General features: G+C 41.9%; 1 protein-coding gene across 1 annotated transcript in view; it reads right to left on the bottom strand.

The window, feature by feature from the left end:
• The window catches only part of EFHC2 (EF-hand domain containing 2), a gene marked incomplete at both ends in the record, with an annotated part of 203,078 nt that overhangs the window by 74,288 nt on the left and 110,663 nt on the right, over nt 1-18,127 (bottom strand). The window contains 4 exon segments of the mRNA XM_082680655.1: nt 9,964-10,094; nt 12,721-12,917; nt 15,779-15,893; nt 15,895-15,922. Of these exon segments, the coding sequence (XP_082536781.1) occupies nt 9,964-10,094; nt 12,721-12,917; nt 15,779-15,893; nt 15,895-15,922 (471 nt within the window).

The following is an 18,127-nucleotide window of genomic DNA, read 5'->3' on the forward strand; positions in this document are numbered from 1 at the left end:
GATTGTGAAGCAGTTAGAACCCTTGTACGTTGTTAGGGGAAATGTAAACTGGTATAACCTCTTTTGGTAAAAGGTCTGCCAGTTTCTTAAAAAAACTAAACATACACCTATGTGCTAGCAATTCCGTTCATAGTTATGTAACCAAGAGAAAGAAAATTATGTTCACAAAAATATTTGTACAAAAATGTTCAGAGCAGGTTTATTTATATTAGCCAAAAGTTGGAAGTAACCCAGGTGTCTATCAGCAGGGGAAAGAATAAACAAATTGTGGTATTCTCATATAATGGAACACTACTCAGCAATATGAAGGAATGAATTACTGATACAGTCAACAATATGGATAATTCTCAAAATCATACTTAATAAGAGAATCCACAAAAGAATATATGCTGTATAATTTCATTTATATGAAATTCTAGAACAGGGAAAAAGCCATTTACTGTGAAAAAAATCAGAAAAGTGGCTGCCCCTTGAATGGGGGATGTGGGCAGGGACTGACTAGGATGGGGTGTGAGGGAACTTTCTGGGTGACGGTAATGTTGTACATCTTAATAGGGATTTGTGTTGCACAGGTGTATGCATTTGTCAAAATTAAGCAAATGTATACTTAAGGTTGATGCATTTTATTGAATATAAATTTTACATCAAAAGGAAAAAATGTAAATAAATGGTAAGCATGCTGATATACTTAGAGGGAAGTAATTGATGTCTGTGATTTTCTTTGAAATGCACCAAAGTTAAGATGGATTGATGGATGGAGAGAGGGGTGTATGAATGGAGAGATGCATGATAAAGCAAATACTAGTAAAATATTAATGATTCAATCTAAGTGGGGAAAATAAATGGGTAAGAGTTTGTTGCTAATTTGACAAGAATTTGAAAATTATAAAAATGATTCCATCCTCAATTTAATTGCGAAGCTCTGGAATTCTGTAACATAAATATAAAATATTATGGCCCATAATAAAAGAATTTTAAGTAAGCACATTAAAATTATTTGACTCTAATCAATAATCAGAGTAGAGCATCAAGTGGAACAACTCATACCCTGCTCTATGATTATGAGACTCTTGACTTCTGCTCTAAGCATTCTGCCAGCATTTGTCATTAGCTCTTTCTGGAAGCTGAAGCAAGAAACAAAAAATGCTCAGTGCTCTTTGCCCAGGCTTTTTGGTTTTATTTGCTTGAGCTTTATTTATCTTTTTAATTTTTTTTCTACAATTGCTCATTGTTAAAAAAAAAATCAAAGAATGAGGCAGCTTGGTGTGCAGCCTGCTAGGACTTCTTCAAAGGATACACAATCCCTGAAATATTTATATAAATATACATGCACATATAACCTTTAGACTTTTGGCATAAATAGGATCATATTATACAGACTTCTGAATTTTGCTTTATCTACAAAACAGCATGATATATATATGGTAGCCATTAGTGCTGTTTATCTAACATCTGGTTTCCCTCTTTCCTCTGAACATATGGGTGGAGCCACGTGACTAGTACTGGCCAATGAATTGAGAGTGTAAATGATATGTATTTCTTGCCAGCTGAGACTTATTGGGCTTGACCCTCCAAAGCTCTCTTCTCTCTCTGGTATATTCAAGGTAGTGGCTGTTCTGTCAGATTCAGTCCCTGAGTGGCTACTGTGAACAAAGCTCCCTCTGACAACAACAATGGATACACAGAGTAAACAAGAAATAACCTTTGTTGATTTAGTTCCCTGAGACTTGGGGGTTAGTTATTGCTGCAGCATTACTTAACCAATCCTGACTAACACATTGAACATTTTCTCAAGTATGCATATTTGGCCTATCTCATTCTTTCTAATGGCTAAATAGTACAGTCTTAAACCAAAGCAGTAGAATTTATCCAACTACTCCCCTATTGTTGGACATTTGATTTTTCCAAATTTTTGCTATTACAAAGCTTGCTGCGATAAATATTGTGTGCGCGCGCGCACACACACACACACACACACACACACATATCTATTACAATCCACTTGTCAAATTTTTTCTGAGTAAAAAGTTTCTAAACGTGCAATGACTAGGTAAAAGGGTCTAAGCATTAGATACTGCCAATTGCCCTCTAAAATGCTGAACCAATTTAAACTCCTATCAATAGAAAATGAAAGTACCTGTTATCCCACATGCTCATCTGGAGCCAGTTATGTTATTCTTTTTAAATGTCACCAATACAATAGGTGGAAATATTTCATTGTTGTTTCAGCTTGCGTGATTATTGGGCTTCTTTTCATAGGTTTAAAGGCTGTTTGTATTGCTTCTGAGAATTGTTTATTCCTGTCCTTAACCCATTTTTGTCTGTTGGTTTTACAGTTTTTCATAAATTCTTAATGTCAATCCCCTGGTTCTTATACTGGTTGTAAATATTTTCTCTCAGTCTGTCCCTTGTCTTTTAAATTTGTTTACAGTATTTTTTGCCTAGAGAAATAGAAAATTTTCCTGTAGTCAATACAGTCAACTTTTCCTTTATGGTTTTTGGAAACTGTGCCCTACCTACCACAAAATTAAAATGTATTAAATGTTTCCTAATCAATTATCACTAAAACCTTTATTATTAATCCATTCATTGTCCACTGAATTGAGGATTTCTCTGCACCTTATAATAAAGTCCATAAAAATGAACCTTTTACGGGCTCTATACTCTGTTTCACTGGTATTTTAGTTTAATCCTCTATCAGTATATTACAGTGTTTTCAAATATCTATAAACTACATAAATTCTAGTATCTTGACTGTAATATTCTTCCTTTTCAACATTTTTTTCAATCCCTGATTTTTCTTGAGGGACCTCAAAATCAATGAGCCAATTTCTCTCCCCTAACCCTGCAAAACAAAACCAAATCTAACAACAGCAACAACAAAAACCCACATCGTAAATTCTGATTAGACTTGCTTCAAATCTAGATTAATTTGGACAGATTAGAATTTTTAAAATAGTGTCTTCCCATTCAGAGATATGATAAAATTTTGAAATTGTATTCATTTTAGTCTTACACATTTCTTGTCCAATTTATTCCCAGGTATTTCATAATTTTGTTGCTATAGTGAATAGTACCCCCCATTGCATAATATTTCCTGTTTATTACTAGTAAAACTATTGCTTTTTATGTAGTTTTCTTGTATTTAGCTACTTTCCTAAATATTCTTAATATTTCTAATCATTTTGAAATTGAGTCTTTTGGATTTTTAGATATAAAATCACACTTGGGTTCTAATTTAAAAATCAGTCTCCAGTTCTATTTTGGGCTATTTACACAATTGGTTCCTAAATGCCTATTTCCAATATACCTAGGGTACAAAATAATGGAATTTTATGGCTGGAAGGGACCTTAAAATTATCTAATCCAAGGGTTACCTCGTCAAGTACCTTCTGGGATATGCAGGCAAGATAAATGGGAGAAGGTATAGGACAATAAGCAATTGTAGAGACTGGGGAAGAGTGCAGAGACCAGGTACAGTCTGAGGCAGACAGTTGCCACTCACCCCCAACTGACAGTTGACATGGGGAAATGTAGGCCCAGTTTCTATTTTTCAAGAGGAGAGAGAAATACAGACTTTTATGTTTAAACTCTTAATTTTAAAAAACATTAAACAAAAACCCAACAAAACACGATTGCCAGCTATCAATCCATGAACTTGAAAGTAATCCAATGCCTTCACTGAGGGCAATTTAAACTCAGAAAGGCGTGTCAGAGATTGCAAAAGTAGTGGAATATAGGGGAGGAGGAGTCTGTATTTTGTTTAGCTGCCCGGGTGGATCAGAACAGTATTTGCGAAGTGCTAAAACCAGGCAAGTGTTTTGCTTGGTTTGTTTACAGACAAGGAGTTCAGTTCCTAATGTTGACATTTTACGTCCCCTGTTTGGCTCATCTTGGCTTGGATTTGCCGTCATAGCAAATGAAGAGGGTACCTTTTAAATCGCCCATCTATATTTGGGGAAATTACCATGTTATTTTCTCCGTCACCCCAACATGGAAGTCAGAGCTCAATTTCCCAGGCTTCCTTGCAGTTAGAAACATGCTGGTGATCCAGGCTCTGCCCATCGGGGAAGCTTACATGAGACCTTGACTTGGAAGGGATTAACAAGAGAAAACCAGCTAGGCGTGGCCACCTTTGGTGTCAGAGGGGTCCAGCTTTCAGCGGTAGCAAAGGACACAAGGTTGCCAAAAGTAGTGGCAGTGATGGTTGTGGTAAAATCAAGTTCTTGGCAGCAGCGCAAATGTAGCAACGAGTGTGGGTGGTGCAGTAGGAACAGAGGCCATTTTCTCATCAGACAAGTTCTACAGCCCAGTTCTGGGCACTGTTCCTAGAACTGAGCCTCAAGCTTGTTGCTCCAGCCCTTCCAAAGATACTGTGAACCACCCAGGATCCTTTTTAAAAATTCCTTTTCTGCTTAACTAGCCAGAGAGGATTCTGCTTTTTAAAAACTAAGCCCTCACCAGTACAAACAACACCATCAGGCATTGACAGAATCAAATCAAAGATCTCGGTCTCTTTGATTCCCAGGCCAGCATTTTTTCTATGACATCACATTTATTTATATTTAATGCTTTTAGGAAGGTTCAAAATGCTGTTTTCAAAAATGTATGCTGAGGCTCGTATCTCAAAGATATGGTATGGACACTGTCAAAGTGTCTATTTGGTTCAAGATGAGAGTACATGTTTGAGTGCTTTTGGAATTTGTCTTGGTTTTTCCTTCTGTTCACATAGATTCATAGACTAGTGGCTTCCTTAAAAGATGTTAGTTAGGCTTACAATAAAAACACCAATGTACACAGAGTTTTTCAAAAAAAGATAGAGCAAAACCACATAAAAGGAGAGATAACTGTCTGAGATAAATCAGGATGAGATCATTACAATTTTCTGAGCACTAAATTTATAATCTTCCTTGAAGTAAAGGACAGTAACGGGGTGGATTATATTAATGTTTCCCAACCTTGGTCCACCAACGGTGATGTTTATTTTCCACCTTCATGGCCTCCAAGTTTTTAAAGGGCTTCTTCCAACCTCATTTATTAAAGAATGCTTTCAATGACCTCATCAAGAGTAAATACAGAACTTACTGAAATATCGAAAACAGGACATAGATTCCTACTACTATTTTCAGTGACTATTTCAAACTATTCCAACTATTGGGATAAAGGGTTTTCATTTTCTAGTGTCCGCTACGCACTACAGTGTGCTACAATAAGAACTTAACATACGTCATCAGATTTATTCATCACAACAGCTCTATGCAGTAGGTATTATTACCATCCCCATTTTGTAGGTGAAAACATTGCTCAGCAACTTACTCAAGGCCACCAAGCTGACGAACGGCAGAGCTGAGATTTGGATGCAAGCCTACAAGTCTAAAATTGAATCTGTTTACTACATTATACTACCTCTCTCAGGAAGAATTTTAAGTTTACAAGAACGAAAATTTCCTCGAGGCTGTAAATCTTGGAATTTATTACATCGATGCTCACAGGAAATCTCCTGATCCCACAGTTGATAATGGGGGTCTGAGGAAGAATGGTGTAATAATTCACTACATTCACTGAGGCCTGAGACACGGGGTGCTGGAGGTATCTAGGAAAGACTCCAGGGTGAACCGGGCATGTGCCCTGCCCTTGGAAAAGAGGTGAGCACTGAGCACACCGAAAACCAAAATACATGCAGGCTACATGGGGCGGGTGTCATCTCTGATGGAGAGATCAAGGCTCGGGGAGGTGGCCGGAGGGAGGGGCTGGCCACGTCTTCCCTGGCACAGGGCCCTCACTGCTGCTGTCGCCTAGGGTTCTGAGTCCAGGGCCCCCATCAGGAAGCCTCACCCTGCCCATGTTCCCAACTGCACGAAACACTAGCCCTGCCAAGCCTAGTCCCTGCCTGGCTCCCTGCTGAAACCTGCCCGTCGGGTATCGAGGCTCTGAGAAAGGCTCTCTGCACTTTCTTCGATAACAATTCATGGCTGTCACAGGCCAATCTGACAGACCGTGAAAAAAGTGTCCCAGAGAAATAGGTCCAGCCTAGAGGCAGAGCCAGCTAGCCCCACAAGGCAGAAGAGAAACACTCCCTCCCAAAACTGCCCTCTGTTTCCACCTGCCCCTGCATTCCTTCAGGTCAATTTTGAGGCAAATATCTCAGGAAGGCCCACAAGTTAATCCAGTAATCCATTATCAACCACGGCACCTTATGCAGAGATAGTTTATTAGCTCCTGCCCGCAAGGTTTCCCTGAGAAGCGGTGCAAATCTCTGAGGAGAAAGAAAATGCCCGGGGCTTGGACTGCGGCCCAAAGCAGCAAGCCTGAGCTCTGAGGTGCCAGGTACATACTGAGAGGGCCAGGTATGTAAGCAGGGGAGAAAATGAGGGCCACAGAGGTGAAGCCCAGAGGCCTACACTGCAGTCCTGCCTCTGCCCGCCCACTCTACTACTTCGATGCACAAATTTGAAAAGGGAACATTTTACAAGTGTATTCATAAACCTACAGAATGTTTCACAATGTCAGCGCCTAGAAGGGGCCTTAGAGACCATTATATGGACCGAAGAGTGAGGTGTAGGTAGGTGAAGTGAGTTGCCCAAGTCACTTGACTTGGGAGAGTCGGGACTAGCTCTCCCTGACTTCCCTACAGTCAGAGACAGATTTCCCTTCCCCAGAGCAAGGTAATCAATTATTTACTTGTTTGATGCAAACTTTAGACAGAATGTTCCTTGGGAAATAGGACCATTCATTAAATTATTCAACGAACACCTACTGTACTTGGCGGGAGCCAATTGTGGAGGCAGGGAAATAAGCGAATAACTCAACACGGGCTACCAGTGGATAATACAGGAAAAGCATTTAGCACGATGTATGGTCCACAGTAAGTGCTCAATAAACGGTGACTTCTCCAAAAGAATAATTCGAGTGAGATGGAAATAAGGGAAGAGATGGAGGCAAGGGTCAGATCATGACCAAACTCACATGAAACACTAAAAGGTTGGGATTTACCCTAGAGCAAAGGAACGACACGATCAGATTTTAGGGAGGTCACTCTGGCACAGCTTTGGAGGATGAGTGTTAAGACGAGGAGTCCAGGTGAACAGATGAAAAGCTGAACTGCAACAGTGAAGCTAGAGATGGAGAGAGGTCGTTTAAGAAGTGCAATTTCAAGAGGGTGGGAGAGGTCAAGATAGGGGAAAGACAAGGTAGACCCTGGCCCAGGCCCTGGGGACAAGTATGGTGGCCTTTACCAAGACAGGGTCCCCGGCTACAACTTTATGGGAAAGAAAAAGAGGTCAATTTAGGGAAAGTTATTTGGGGATGCCTTAGGGACATCCAAAGGGGAGATGTCTCGGAGGCATTCGTACTTCCAGATTTATAATTCAGGAAAACGGTCTGAGCAGGAGGAACTAAATGGAGAACTCAGCCTTTAGCTGACAGCCAAAGCAGTGGGGGCTGGATAAAATGCAGCCACTCAACAAATATTCACACCCAGGCACTGTGAAAAGTGATAAACTTAAAGCAAAAAACAAGAAAGAGAAGGTCCTTGCCCTCAAAGAGGTTACGTTCTGGTGAGAGGAGCTAGAATATACACTCATACATACTTACAGAAATAAAAGAACAATATTAGCTAGTAAAAGCTCCAAGCACAGAATTAAATTAGGATGTGGTGTGATCGCAACTGACTATGTACTTTCTTTGCCTTTGCCCAGGAAAGAACGTGAAGAGCAAAAAAGAGGGCTGAAGACCATGACCCACAGATGGCGCAGTGCCCGACACCAAGCATATCACACGGACCAGGACCTCTTGACGCCTCTTCTGCACTCTCATCTGGAGACAGAACCCCCAAGAATAATCCTAGCACCTCATTATTCCATTCAGGAACTGTGATATGTAGTGAGCCCAGCACGAGTTGCCAGGTTTAGGGCAGTGAACAGGGCTGTCGAGGACCCTGCTCCTCAGAAAGCTCACATTCTAATAGGAGAAGACACACCCAGGCACACACACACTTAAATAAACTTAACTGCAAGTTGTGCTAAGTGCTATGAAAGATATAAACAAGGGGCTAAGAAAAACAGTGAGTGATCTACTTTAGGTAGACTAGAAAGAAATCCCCTAGGAGGAAGCAGCATCTACAATGAGTCCCAGGGTTTGCCGCGAAAAGGATGGTGGTGTGGACGTTCTGAGCAGAGAGAACTGCGTGTGCATAGGCTTGGAGGAGGGAAAGAGCTTGACGTGTTTGAGAAAGCAAGTGACTGACGGTCAGCAAGGCCAGAGGACAGAGCTGGAGGAAAAGAAGTGATGACACTGGAAATCCAGAGTTGCATCGCTCAAGGCCCTGCCGGCTGCAATAAAACGTTTGCATCTTATTGGAAGCCACTGAAGGGTTTTTCAGACCAGGTACAGCCTGATCTGATTTCTGTCTTAAGGAATTTCTGGCCAGGAGAGGGCCTAAATATTGGGAGCTAGTTTTTTCTGATCATCTTTCTGAGCCTTGAGGTCACCCTGCAATCACACAGTGTGGCCATCCTTTATTCCGCCCACAATTAGGGTCAGGCCGCAAAGCAACTTTTCCTCCTTGGATCTCCTGCCTGGCCTAAGTGCTTCCCCCAAAGCCCCATAAACTTACTAAAGTGTTTCCAATAGACACTGCTAGAGTACTAGGAGAATGGACGCTTTTGTAAAAGAACGCAAAATAATAAAACGAAACCACTCCCTCATTTCTGATGGAAATTTGCTTTCCCCTCCACTGCTTTCCATTAGTCCATGGCCTGAGCAATTGTCTCTGCTCTTTACCCTGTCTCCATTATTTTCCAAGAGGCCATGAACATGTGTACTGCTATGAACAATAACAAAGAACTATAAATTCTTATTGATCCCAGAAGCTCGGGAATTCTAAACAATAAAAATATGTCCTCTGACTGCTGCTCTCAAAAGAATATTTTGGAGGCACAGAAGAGGTTTGTTGAAATAACAAATGAGCTCTGGGGACACTCTGGGCCAAATGGAGGGCTCGGGTCACCAGGTATTGATGCAACAGGCAACTTCAGACACAAAGTTAGAAAGACCTCCCTGCCACCCTCTCCTGGGCTCACGTCTTCATTTCTCAGCCACATCTTGACTGTATCAAGCTGAGTTTCCTATGTAGCTTTCAGCCACTATTGTTTTTAGGAGCCAGCATTCTCAGCCTAAAGAGAAAGTCCCCTTTGTCCTCCATCTGTGATTTAATTTACATTCTCCTGAACGCTCCATTCACTTTGTTTTCAGGCTAAGAAGTCTCACAATTGTACCAGACCCTGAATTTGAATTTCCCTGTGTTTCTGCTGTTTGGAAATTTGCCTAGGTCAGTCACTGGACAGTCCTAGAATTCAGCTTAACCTTAGAGAAAATCTTTATTGTTCATGATTTCTCATAATACTTCTAACCTCTGTCATATATTTTCCCCTTGATTTCTACATTTTTGTGTCTTTCAAGATACATACGTGTGTGAGCGCACATACACACAGATGCATACATAGCACCTTTCCTCTGATAACTGCCGAACTTTCCACTATCTTTTCCAACTGGATCGCATTCCTAAGGAGATGTCCCTCCTAGATTCCTCAGATTTCAGAGGGGTGCTCTTAGCTGCACTGCTTTCAGCCTTTCTCATTCAGATGCAGCCTTCCTGGCATTCCCCTGATCCTTCAATGCCCCGCATGATTCATAAGACAATGTGCCCAACTGACTTACTATGCCTTTGCCTCTCTGTTCTCCCCTAGGAACTTCTTTTATATGCAAATGCATAAAATTTACTAGAAATGGGCAAAACTTGACCACAAAGTAATACGAATGTAAAGAAATACCAATTCCTAGTAAAAAAAAAAAAAGTATGTAGGGAATTAATGAAGAAAGAAACACTAGGGAAGAAATTGTCCTTTCTGTTCTTTGGACAATCTTGAGGAGAAAACAGATTACTGCTAGCAGAATATGGCTTACCTGAATGTATTATAAGCCACCATCTTCGTGTGCATGCAATCAGCAGCTGTAAACACCTGCTTGAGATCTCTGGATTGTGATTCTTCTTGTTTTATCTTTTGTAGGGCAAGTTCAATGTTGCTCATAAGAAACTGGAAAGGAGAAGAGAAAGGTATTTAAGATAGGGAGTCCAATCTTCCTGGTGGCCAGCAAAGAGACTTCATACTGTGAACCTTGACTTAGCTGACTATGTCTTTCCATAGAGACCAACACAGAGAAGACATGACCAGATTTCTTCAGCTATGGCTCTAGGACAAGAAGCGACATTAGCACAGGGCCAGATCTGAGAGAAATGCACTTAAGGGACAGTGCGCCACAGGAATCAGAAAAGAACCACTACTCCGACCTCAGCCTCCTCCCTTTAACCCTTAGACATTGACCCAACATGTTGGGAGACCCTAATGGAGAGCATGGGGATTCAAAATTGAATAAATGGACCCCCATCTTCCCCAGATCTTTAGAGTGCGCCCCCAGAACTGTCAGCCACCAGGTGATACACGCACGGCAGTCCCCTTACACTCACTCTCCAGGCAGCCCCCAGTTCCTGTCTCCTACACTGTGATTTGGCTTCTGACTCTGTAAGAATACTTCTTATTCAGTCCACTAAAGCATAAGCTTGTAAATAACTACAGCAAAGAACTAGAAAAGGAGAAGACTAAATACAAAAAGAAAAACATTGATGGTAACTTAGAATAAAGTTCATCTCTGCCCCGGGAAGGGGGAGGCATTCCCTCCCTTTTTTGCATTTCCTTTAATCTGTTTCCATGATAGGATCTATTAGCTCTTTTGAAAAGACTCCTCGGACTGATATTAATCTTTCTCTGCTTAGAATGTCTTTGTTAAGGGTAGTTTTAAGATAATGCAGTTTTCACTTGGGATGCTGATACTAGATAATGTCCTACCCTGCTTTTATCTTTCTGAAAGGAGAAGAGCCCTTTATGTCTCATATATACATGAGATATATGTGTGCGTGTGTGTCTGTGTGTGTGTGTGTATTCATGCTATATATTTTTTATATTAAAGTACAGGTTTGCACTGTGTTTGCAAATGGAGCTCTAGTTACAATAGCTGTTGTAAATTGTACACCGACTGAGCTTGCTATGGGGCACACAGAGCTAAGCACTCAAAACATTTTCGCATCCAGTCTTCATAGTAACTCTCTGAAATAGGCACTGTTGGTACTCCCATTTTACAGATGTGGAAAACAAAGCTCAGGGAAGATACACGTCTAAGGCCCCTCAGCTTTTAAGGAGTCAGGTTTCCTAGCCAAGCCTGCTGGTCTCCAGGAATCTAACTGCCCTATTATTGAGTCTCTCACCTGACTTCAGTGCTTTTGAAGAGCTACCGGCTCTTGGTGTCACGCTAACCCAAGTTCCTAACGCTGCAAATGAAGAGATGGTGTGGCAGCCCCAGAGGGCGCTGCCCAGGCCTGCCCTCAAGAGGGACCACGCAGAGAAGAGCACTGTTAGCGGACAGCCCCCAGCTGCTGCACCTTCGTGATCACTGCAGCGCTGCAGAGACCCCACGGAGGCCACACTCTCCCCAGACTCTTACCATCCAGTGACTGAGCAGAAAGGAGGCACCAGAGCTGGGCCATTCCTGCCTGACATGGGATTTCTCTGATAGCTAGTTTGCTCCAGGGCTCCCCATTGGTCTGGTGCAGACTTTCTCAGAGCTATGCTGTGTCTGAGGCTCTTCCCACCCCATTCTTCTTCCTTCCCTCTCCTTTCTCAGGGATCAGACCGACATCCCAGTCTCCCCACCTACTCCTGTTCCCTCCCCCTTTATCCTTCATACGCATTTCCCCCAAGACATCTCTCGCATGTCTAAGTCTGTCTTGGTATCTGCTTCTCAGAGGACCCAAACTGATCCGGGTAACGTGCTATACACAGTGAGACTGATCTTAGCAACTTACCCCGAGCATTTTACATATAAATGAAACGGAATTGGTACTATATCTATATAAATGGCACATAAATATTATTATTTTCAGGCAGACTTTTTAAATACATCATTTCTAGATAGATTCTTCAATAGTAGGCAATGGTTCTGAAATATACGTGTTTGCACACCAGACTAGTCCACACTTAAAAATCAAGATTTTGTCAACATGTTATTTTTACTGAACGGCACTGCCATAATGGAACTTTTAGTGATAGTACCCACGTGCCATACTATTGCAAATGAAAAAACTCTTGGCGCTCACTGTTGCCAATTTGTCCTTGGATTCCCATTTAGGCCTCAGGTGGCTCCTGTTATGGGAAGCTGCAATCCCAGCAACTATCAGGTTCCCTTGGGGTTTCTGTTTGTTTAGGTCTTGGCCTTCTCTGCAGGCCTGTGCCAATTAACTGGGACAGCACAGTGTGTGGTACCAGATTGTCTTCCTTTCCGATCATTGCTGAATTTTTTTCTGAAAACATTGTTAGTGTCAGCAGAAAACCCAGGAAACTTGATTCAACCTTGGGCCTGCCTCCTGCCTGTGCCTGGCATCCATGATGCTGGGCAGTGGAAAACCCAGCATATAAACAGAGGAGACCAGGCCCTGGCCTCTGTGACGGGACCTGTGGCCAAGTCGTGCAGATCCATTATTCATGCCCACATGTGTGAAAGCACAATGTAAAACTGGTGGCGAGATGAAGAAGAAAAGGCCTGGAGTAAGAAAAACACAGACTGCAGAGTGCTGAGAGGTGAGTCAAGAATTATACCAAGTGAGTTCACCTTATCTGAATTCCTCTCCATGTAGTTTAAGGTATACACATCAGCACTGACCAAAAGAAATAGGTAGCCATTCACGTTCACTTTGGCTCCAACATATAGCTCCTCAGCCTTGATATATTCTGAGAGTTTACTTTTAAAGACTTCTTGTCCAGGCTTCTTAACACGAATTCTTTTTAAGAACATCCCACCAGTATTCCCTATAGAAAAAGAGAAAAAAAGTTAATGAGTAGGTCTTGTTCTTAAAAGAACCGTACAGGGCTTCCCTGGTGGCGCAGTGGTTAACAATCCGCCTGCCAATGCAGGGGACACGGGTTCGAGCCCTGGTCCGGGAAGATTCCACATGCCGTGGAGCAACTAAGCCCGTGCGCCACAACTACTGAGCCTGCGCTCTAGAGCCCGCGAGTCACAACGACTGAGCCCGTGTGCCACAACTACTGAAGCCCGCACGCCTAGAGCCCGTGCTCTGCAACAAGAGAAGCCACAGCAATGAGAAGCCTGTGCATCGCAACGAAGACTAGCCCCTGCTTGCTGCAACCAGAGAAAAACCCCACGTGCAGCAAGGAAGACCTAACGCAGCCAAAAATCAAACAAATTAAATAAATGACTTAAAAAAAAAAAGAACAGTACAACTTGCCTTTAGAGTTACTTCACGCTCAAACACAGACCATACAACTTAGCTGTGAACTTGTGAACTCATACTGTGTATAGTACTTAAGGGAAGAATGAGGCAGTGGGTGAAGAAATGAGACTTCCTAGATGAGTGTGTAAAGAAGAAAAGTGGCATGGCATTCCAGCCTTTTCTTTTCTCGCCCCAGTCCAAACACTTAAATAAACACTTAGCGAGGACTTGCTATATGCCCAGCAGCATCCTGGAAACTGGGACATCAGGAACATCTTTAGAGCCTGCCTGAACAGTACCAGGTAGAAAATTTCTCACCTGAGCTTATCTCCACCTATTTGTCCTTATACTTCTGGTGACATACAGATGAAATGTAAGACGCACTATTTCCGGAAAGGAGCTTACTTAATTATTTGAAGATTAACTACGGGAGTCCCCTGAACTCTTTTTTTCTACAGGCAAAATATATTTGCTTCTTTTAGCGATGCCTCATTTTTCTTACTTTCCAGAATTCTCACCATTTCCTCTGCTCTTTTCTGGGTATTATTTGGTTTTTGAGCTCTTGGAAAGCAGTGAGCAGAGTTGAATGTGGGACTCCATTACCTTCTAACCGAAAATGAACTGAAATCTTCAAAGCTGAGACCAGATGAGCTTTGGGGATCAGCTTCATCACACTCCTACCACTTGCAGAAACCAGGGGTGGTGGAAAGACATAGCCTTTGCAGCCAAACAGAGCTGGAGTCCCTCCTGGCTCTGTCACTTGCTTGCTGGATGATCTTTAGGAGTCATTTAACCTCTCTGAACCCCTCTGAGTTCTCATTGGTAAATGGGAATAATATTTGTGGGGGGCCATGAAAATGTACTTCTCAGATTGCCTGCTGTGGGGAACAAAGTTGAGAGAAGGCTCCAACTGCTATGTTCTGAAATCCATCCCCAGATTTGTGCCGAGGTCACGCTTCCCAGAGGCTGCTGCCAACACACGACTGAGCAAGGCAGGGATACTAAGGCAGGCCCATTCCTGCAAGATGGGAGCTCCTCCGACTGGTGACTTTGGCCCCAGGACTCCCAGTCAGCCTTGGCAAAACTTTCTCAGAGTTTCACTGCAGTCACCATTCCCTTTTCACCTTCCCCTTTTTCCCTTTCCTCTGTCCTTCACAGGAATCAGACATGCCCTTCAGTCTGATGGCTCTCCTGGCCTCTTCTGGCTCCTGCCACATTTTCCCTCACCAGCATTTCCCCTAATAAATCTCTTGTACATTTAATCTCATCTTGGGGTTTGCCTCTTGGAGGACCTGAACTAACACAAAACGTAACCTCATAAAGATCTTCTAAGTATAATAGTAGGTACTCAATCAGGACTGCTATTATTACCAGCAAGCTTATAGTTGACTGCCGTCACCCTTTCTGTTTTATGAATGCTGCAATTGGTTTGGCCATATCGTCCCCATTCTAGATGTAGAGAGTTGATTTTTTGACCTTCAAGAGCATGACTTTATATTCATCCCTATTTGATTTCATATTCTAAGATTTGATTCATTATTCAAATCACCGTGGACCCTGACTTAGTTATACAAATTATTCATTATTCATTGGTGTGCTGAGTGGCTCATACCAGCTCATAAGGGCTGGTTGTTAAATTTTCAAGGGATTTTGCAAGCCAGTTGTTAAAACTGTTGGTTGCTTGAAATTGGCCATGGTTTGGGTACTTGCATCATGGAAATTGACAAACAGTACAAAATAGAGCTTTTAAAATTTTTTCAGAGAGCCGGTTAACCAGCACACCATTGATTATTCTTCTCAAACGTGTGTCTTTGGCACAGATAAAAATGTTGAACGTGTTGGGACAAAGAAGAGAACCCTACAGTTCCATAATTCGTTAAGTCAAAATCAATGGCTCTCTTCAGCAATGGCCATCCTATCAGTCTACTGCAGAGAGGCACTCCGTGGGCCCTGCAGCTGGAACCTTGGCAGCAGCCTCAACAGCCGGAGGGAAATAGACTCTGAAGATTAAATTTGTTAATCTGGGATTCTTGTCCTAGAACTAGACAAAAATTTCGTATGTGGTACTATCAAGAATACACAGTTCTTCTTGTCTTGCTAGCTGTGCATGGAACTGGTGGTAGCCAGACCATGATTTTGAAGCCGCTGGATTCCACAGAGGTGCCTCAGAAGCCACGGAGGAAGTAGGGAGAGTGTCCAAAAGGAGATGTCCCAAGTCCCCCAGTCCTGAGCCAACCAAAACTGTTCCTCTTTTATCATTTTATATGCCTGGGTTCGCATTTAAGAGATCTTTGTAAAATGAACTTCAGTGGTTAAAAAAAAAAATGAAAGCCACTCTCTTAGATCATCTAGGCTATAAAAATCAGACCACAGTCCCTTTCAACATGAAGAGACAGTTAATTATTCTGAGGAAACTGCTATGAGACGTATGTCTCTTACCTGAATTCCTCTCCATAGGTTCAAACACTGAAATTGTGTCATCACTGAGAAAATATGAAATAGCAAACGTCCCTTCCACATCGGCACATTTGTGTGTGATTAGTTTTGCAAAAAAACCGGAGTGTATTGCTTATGTTGCTGTAGCTAAATGGAAGAAAAACGAGGGTTATAGCATTATACAAGTAATCTTCCACATATTATGCGTGTAAAAAAACCTGCAAGAGGTATGCTATGTTTTTTTATTGAGATGTAATTGACATATAACATTATATTAGCTTCAGGTATACAACACAATGATCTGATATTTGTATATATTGTGAAATGATCACCACAATAAGTCTAGTTAATACCCGTCACCACACTTAGTCACAAAAATTTTTTTCTTGTCATGATAGCTTTTAAGATCTATTCTCTCAGCAACTTTGAAATACGAACTATAGTATTATTAACTATAGTCATCATGCTATACATTACAACCCCGTGACTTATTTATTTTATAACTGGAAGTTTGTACCTTTGACCCCCTTTACCCATTTCACCCACCTCCCATCCCCCAGGTGCGCTATGGTTTTAAGATAGTAGCATAAACTCTCAGAGGTTGAAAAAGTTCTACCATCTTCTTACTAAGGCTCTAAATCTATATGCAGAGGCATTTTCTCAGTTTATTAAAATATCTCTTATTCTTTTGATGTCCAGGGTAACACATTGGGAAAATGTACCCAAAACAGATGTCATAAACACACTGCTCAAACCATCTGCATTACATGGTTGTTCCCTACTCACGAGGCTGGTCAACAATCACAATCATGTCAGCAAAAGAAGCACAGCACCTGGGCCTCACTGCCTGAGTAGACCAGAGGCTGCGCTCTGCTGGTGCCTAGAGCCACCTCCCCATTGCACTGCCCACTTTCTCATGCCCATTCCTCTTCTTTCTTCAAACCCCACATCGTCTCCTCGCTGAGTCACTCTCCCAGTTCCCCAGCAGCCCCCTAACTCCCTTCAAGGGAAAATTTACCTTTTCCCTTTCAAATGCTATATTAAACATGATAGACCTGCCTTTCATAACACTTATCACCCGTATCATAAGTCACCATTACTTACAAGTCTGTTTTCTGAAAGCAAGGACTGCATCTTATTAATCATTGTCTAAGACAACATTTTTTACATTCTAAGTGCTCAAATATTTGTAGAAAGTTTTTATAAGATCCGTATAGATTGGAATTTGCACTTAGAATTCTGTGCGTGAATAGTCTAGAAGAATAAAGATGGGATCGAGTTCTAGAATCAGAAGTTCCCAAAATTGATTGCCTGGTCTTGGAAGAAATTTATTTATGGTCTGCCAGCAGAAGCATGTCTGTGGATATCAGCTAGTGAAAGGTGGACCTCATGACAAATACTGAACCCTTTGGGAGGTCTCCGATAATCAAAATCATTACCCCAAGGAGGCAGAGAGTAAAATAAACCATGTACTTCATCCCTTCCCTGTCACAACTCTAAGCAGAGAGGTCCTCATTTTCAGTCTCGTACGCTGAAATTCATTCTTTCCTTGTGATCACACTGATTTAAAAACAAACAAACAAGAACACTTATTTGTGATTTGCAGAGGCAGAAGGTGCTTTTCTCTGCTCCTTTCTTTGATTGTCCAGGGGAGGAGGGCTGAAAAAGCATGGTGCCATGATTCATAGCTTGAGGCCTCAAGTGAGATGGGAAGTAGCAATCTGGAAGGCTACCCCCAGGGCAGCCCTGGCAAAACAGCCAGATCTCCATAGTTGTTTTCTTAGTCCCTAGTTTCCCAGGCGTCAGGCAGACCTCATACAGCATAGGGGAGGAGGGCAGCTATACCTTCTCAACCATCTTCTCTGGTACATAATTGGATTTAAAAGTAACAAACAGATTTGGTAATCCCCTCTCATGAAAGACCCATACTTTTACAGATGCCTGAAATATCATTCAAACAACTGAATGAGGTCTAATGTCAGGCCAAATGAATACAACTGCAAATTTAGCTTCTTAGAACTTACATAAATGTATAAGAGTGTATGTTAAGTATGGATTTTTCATGTTTAATATGCCCTTTTTTTTTTTAACCTAATTCTAGTGTTCTAGACAGCTTATCAATCAGGAATATAATCTACTCAAACAAAATCTTTAGACCAGTCATTCACAAACTTTGTCATGTATGAAAGTCACCTGGGAGCTTGTTAAATATACAGAATCCAGAGTCCTACCCCCAGAGGTATGGATTCAGTAGTTAGCTTGCAGCTCCAGAAACCTGCATTTTTAATAAGCTCCCCAGGAGATTCTGATGAAGTCATCCCCAGAGCACACTTTGAAAAACACTTGCAAGTA

Source organism: Grampus griseus, assembly GCF_964374135.1.
Source record: "Grampus griseus genome assembly, chromosome: X".
NCBI classification, from domain to species: Eukaryota; Metazoa; Chordata; class Mammalia; order Artiodactyla; family Delphinidae; genus Grampus; species Grampus griseus.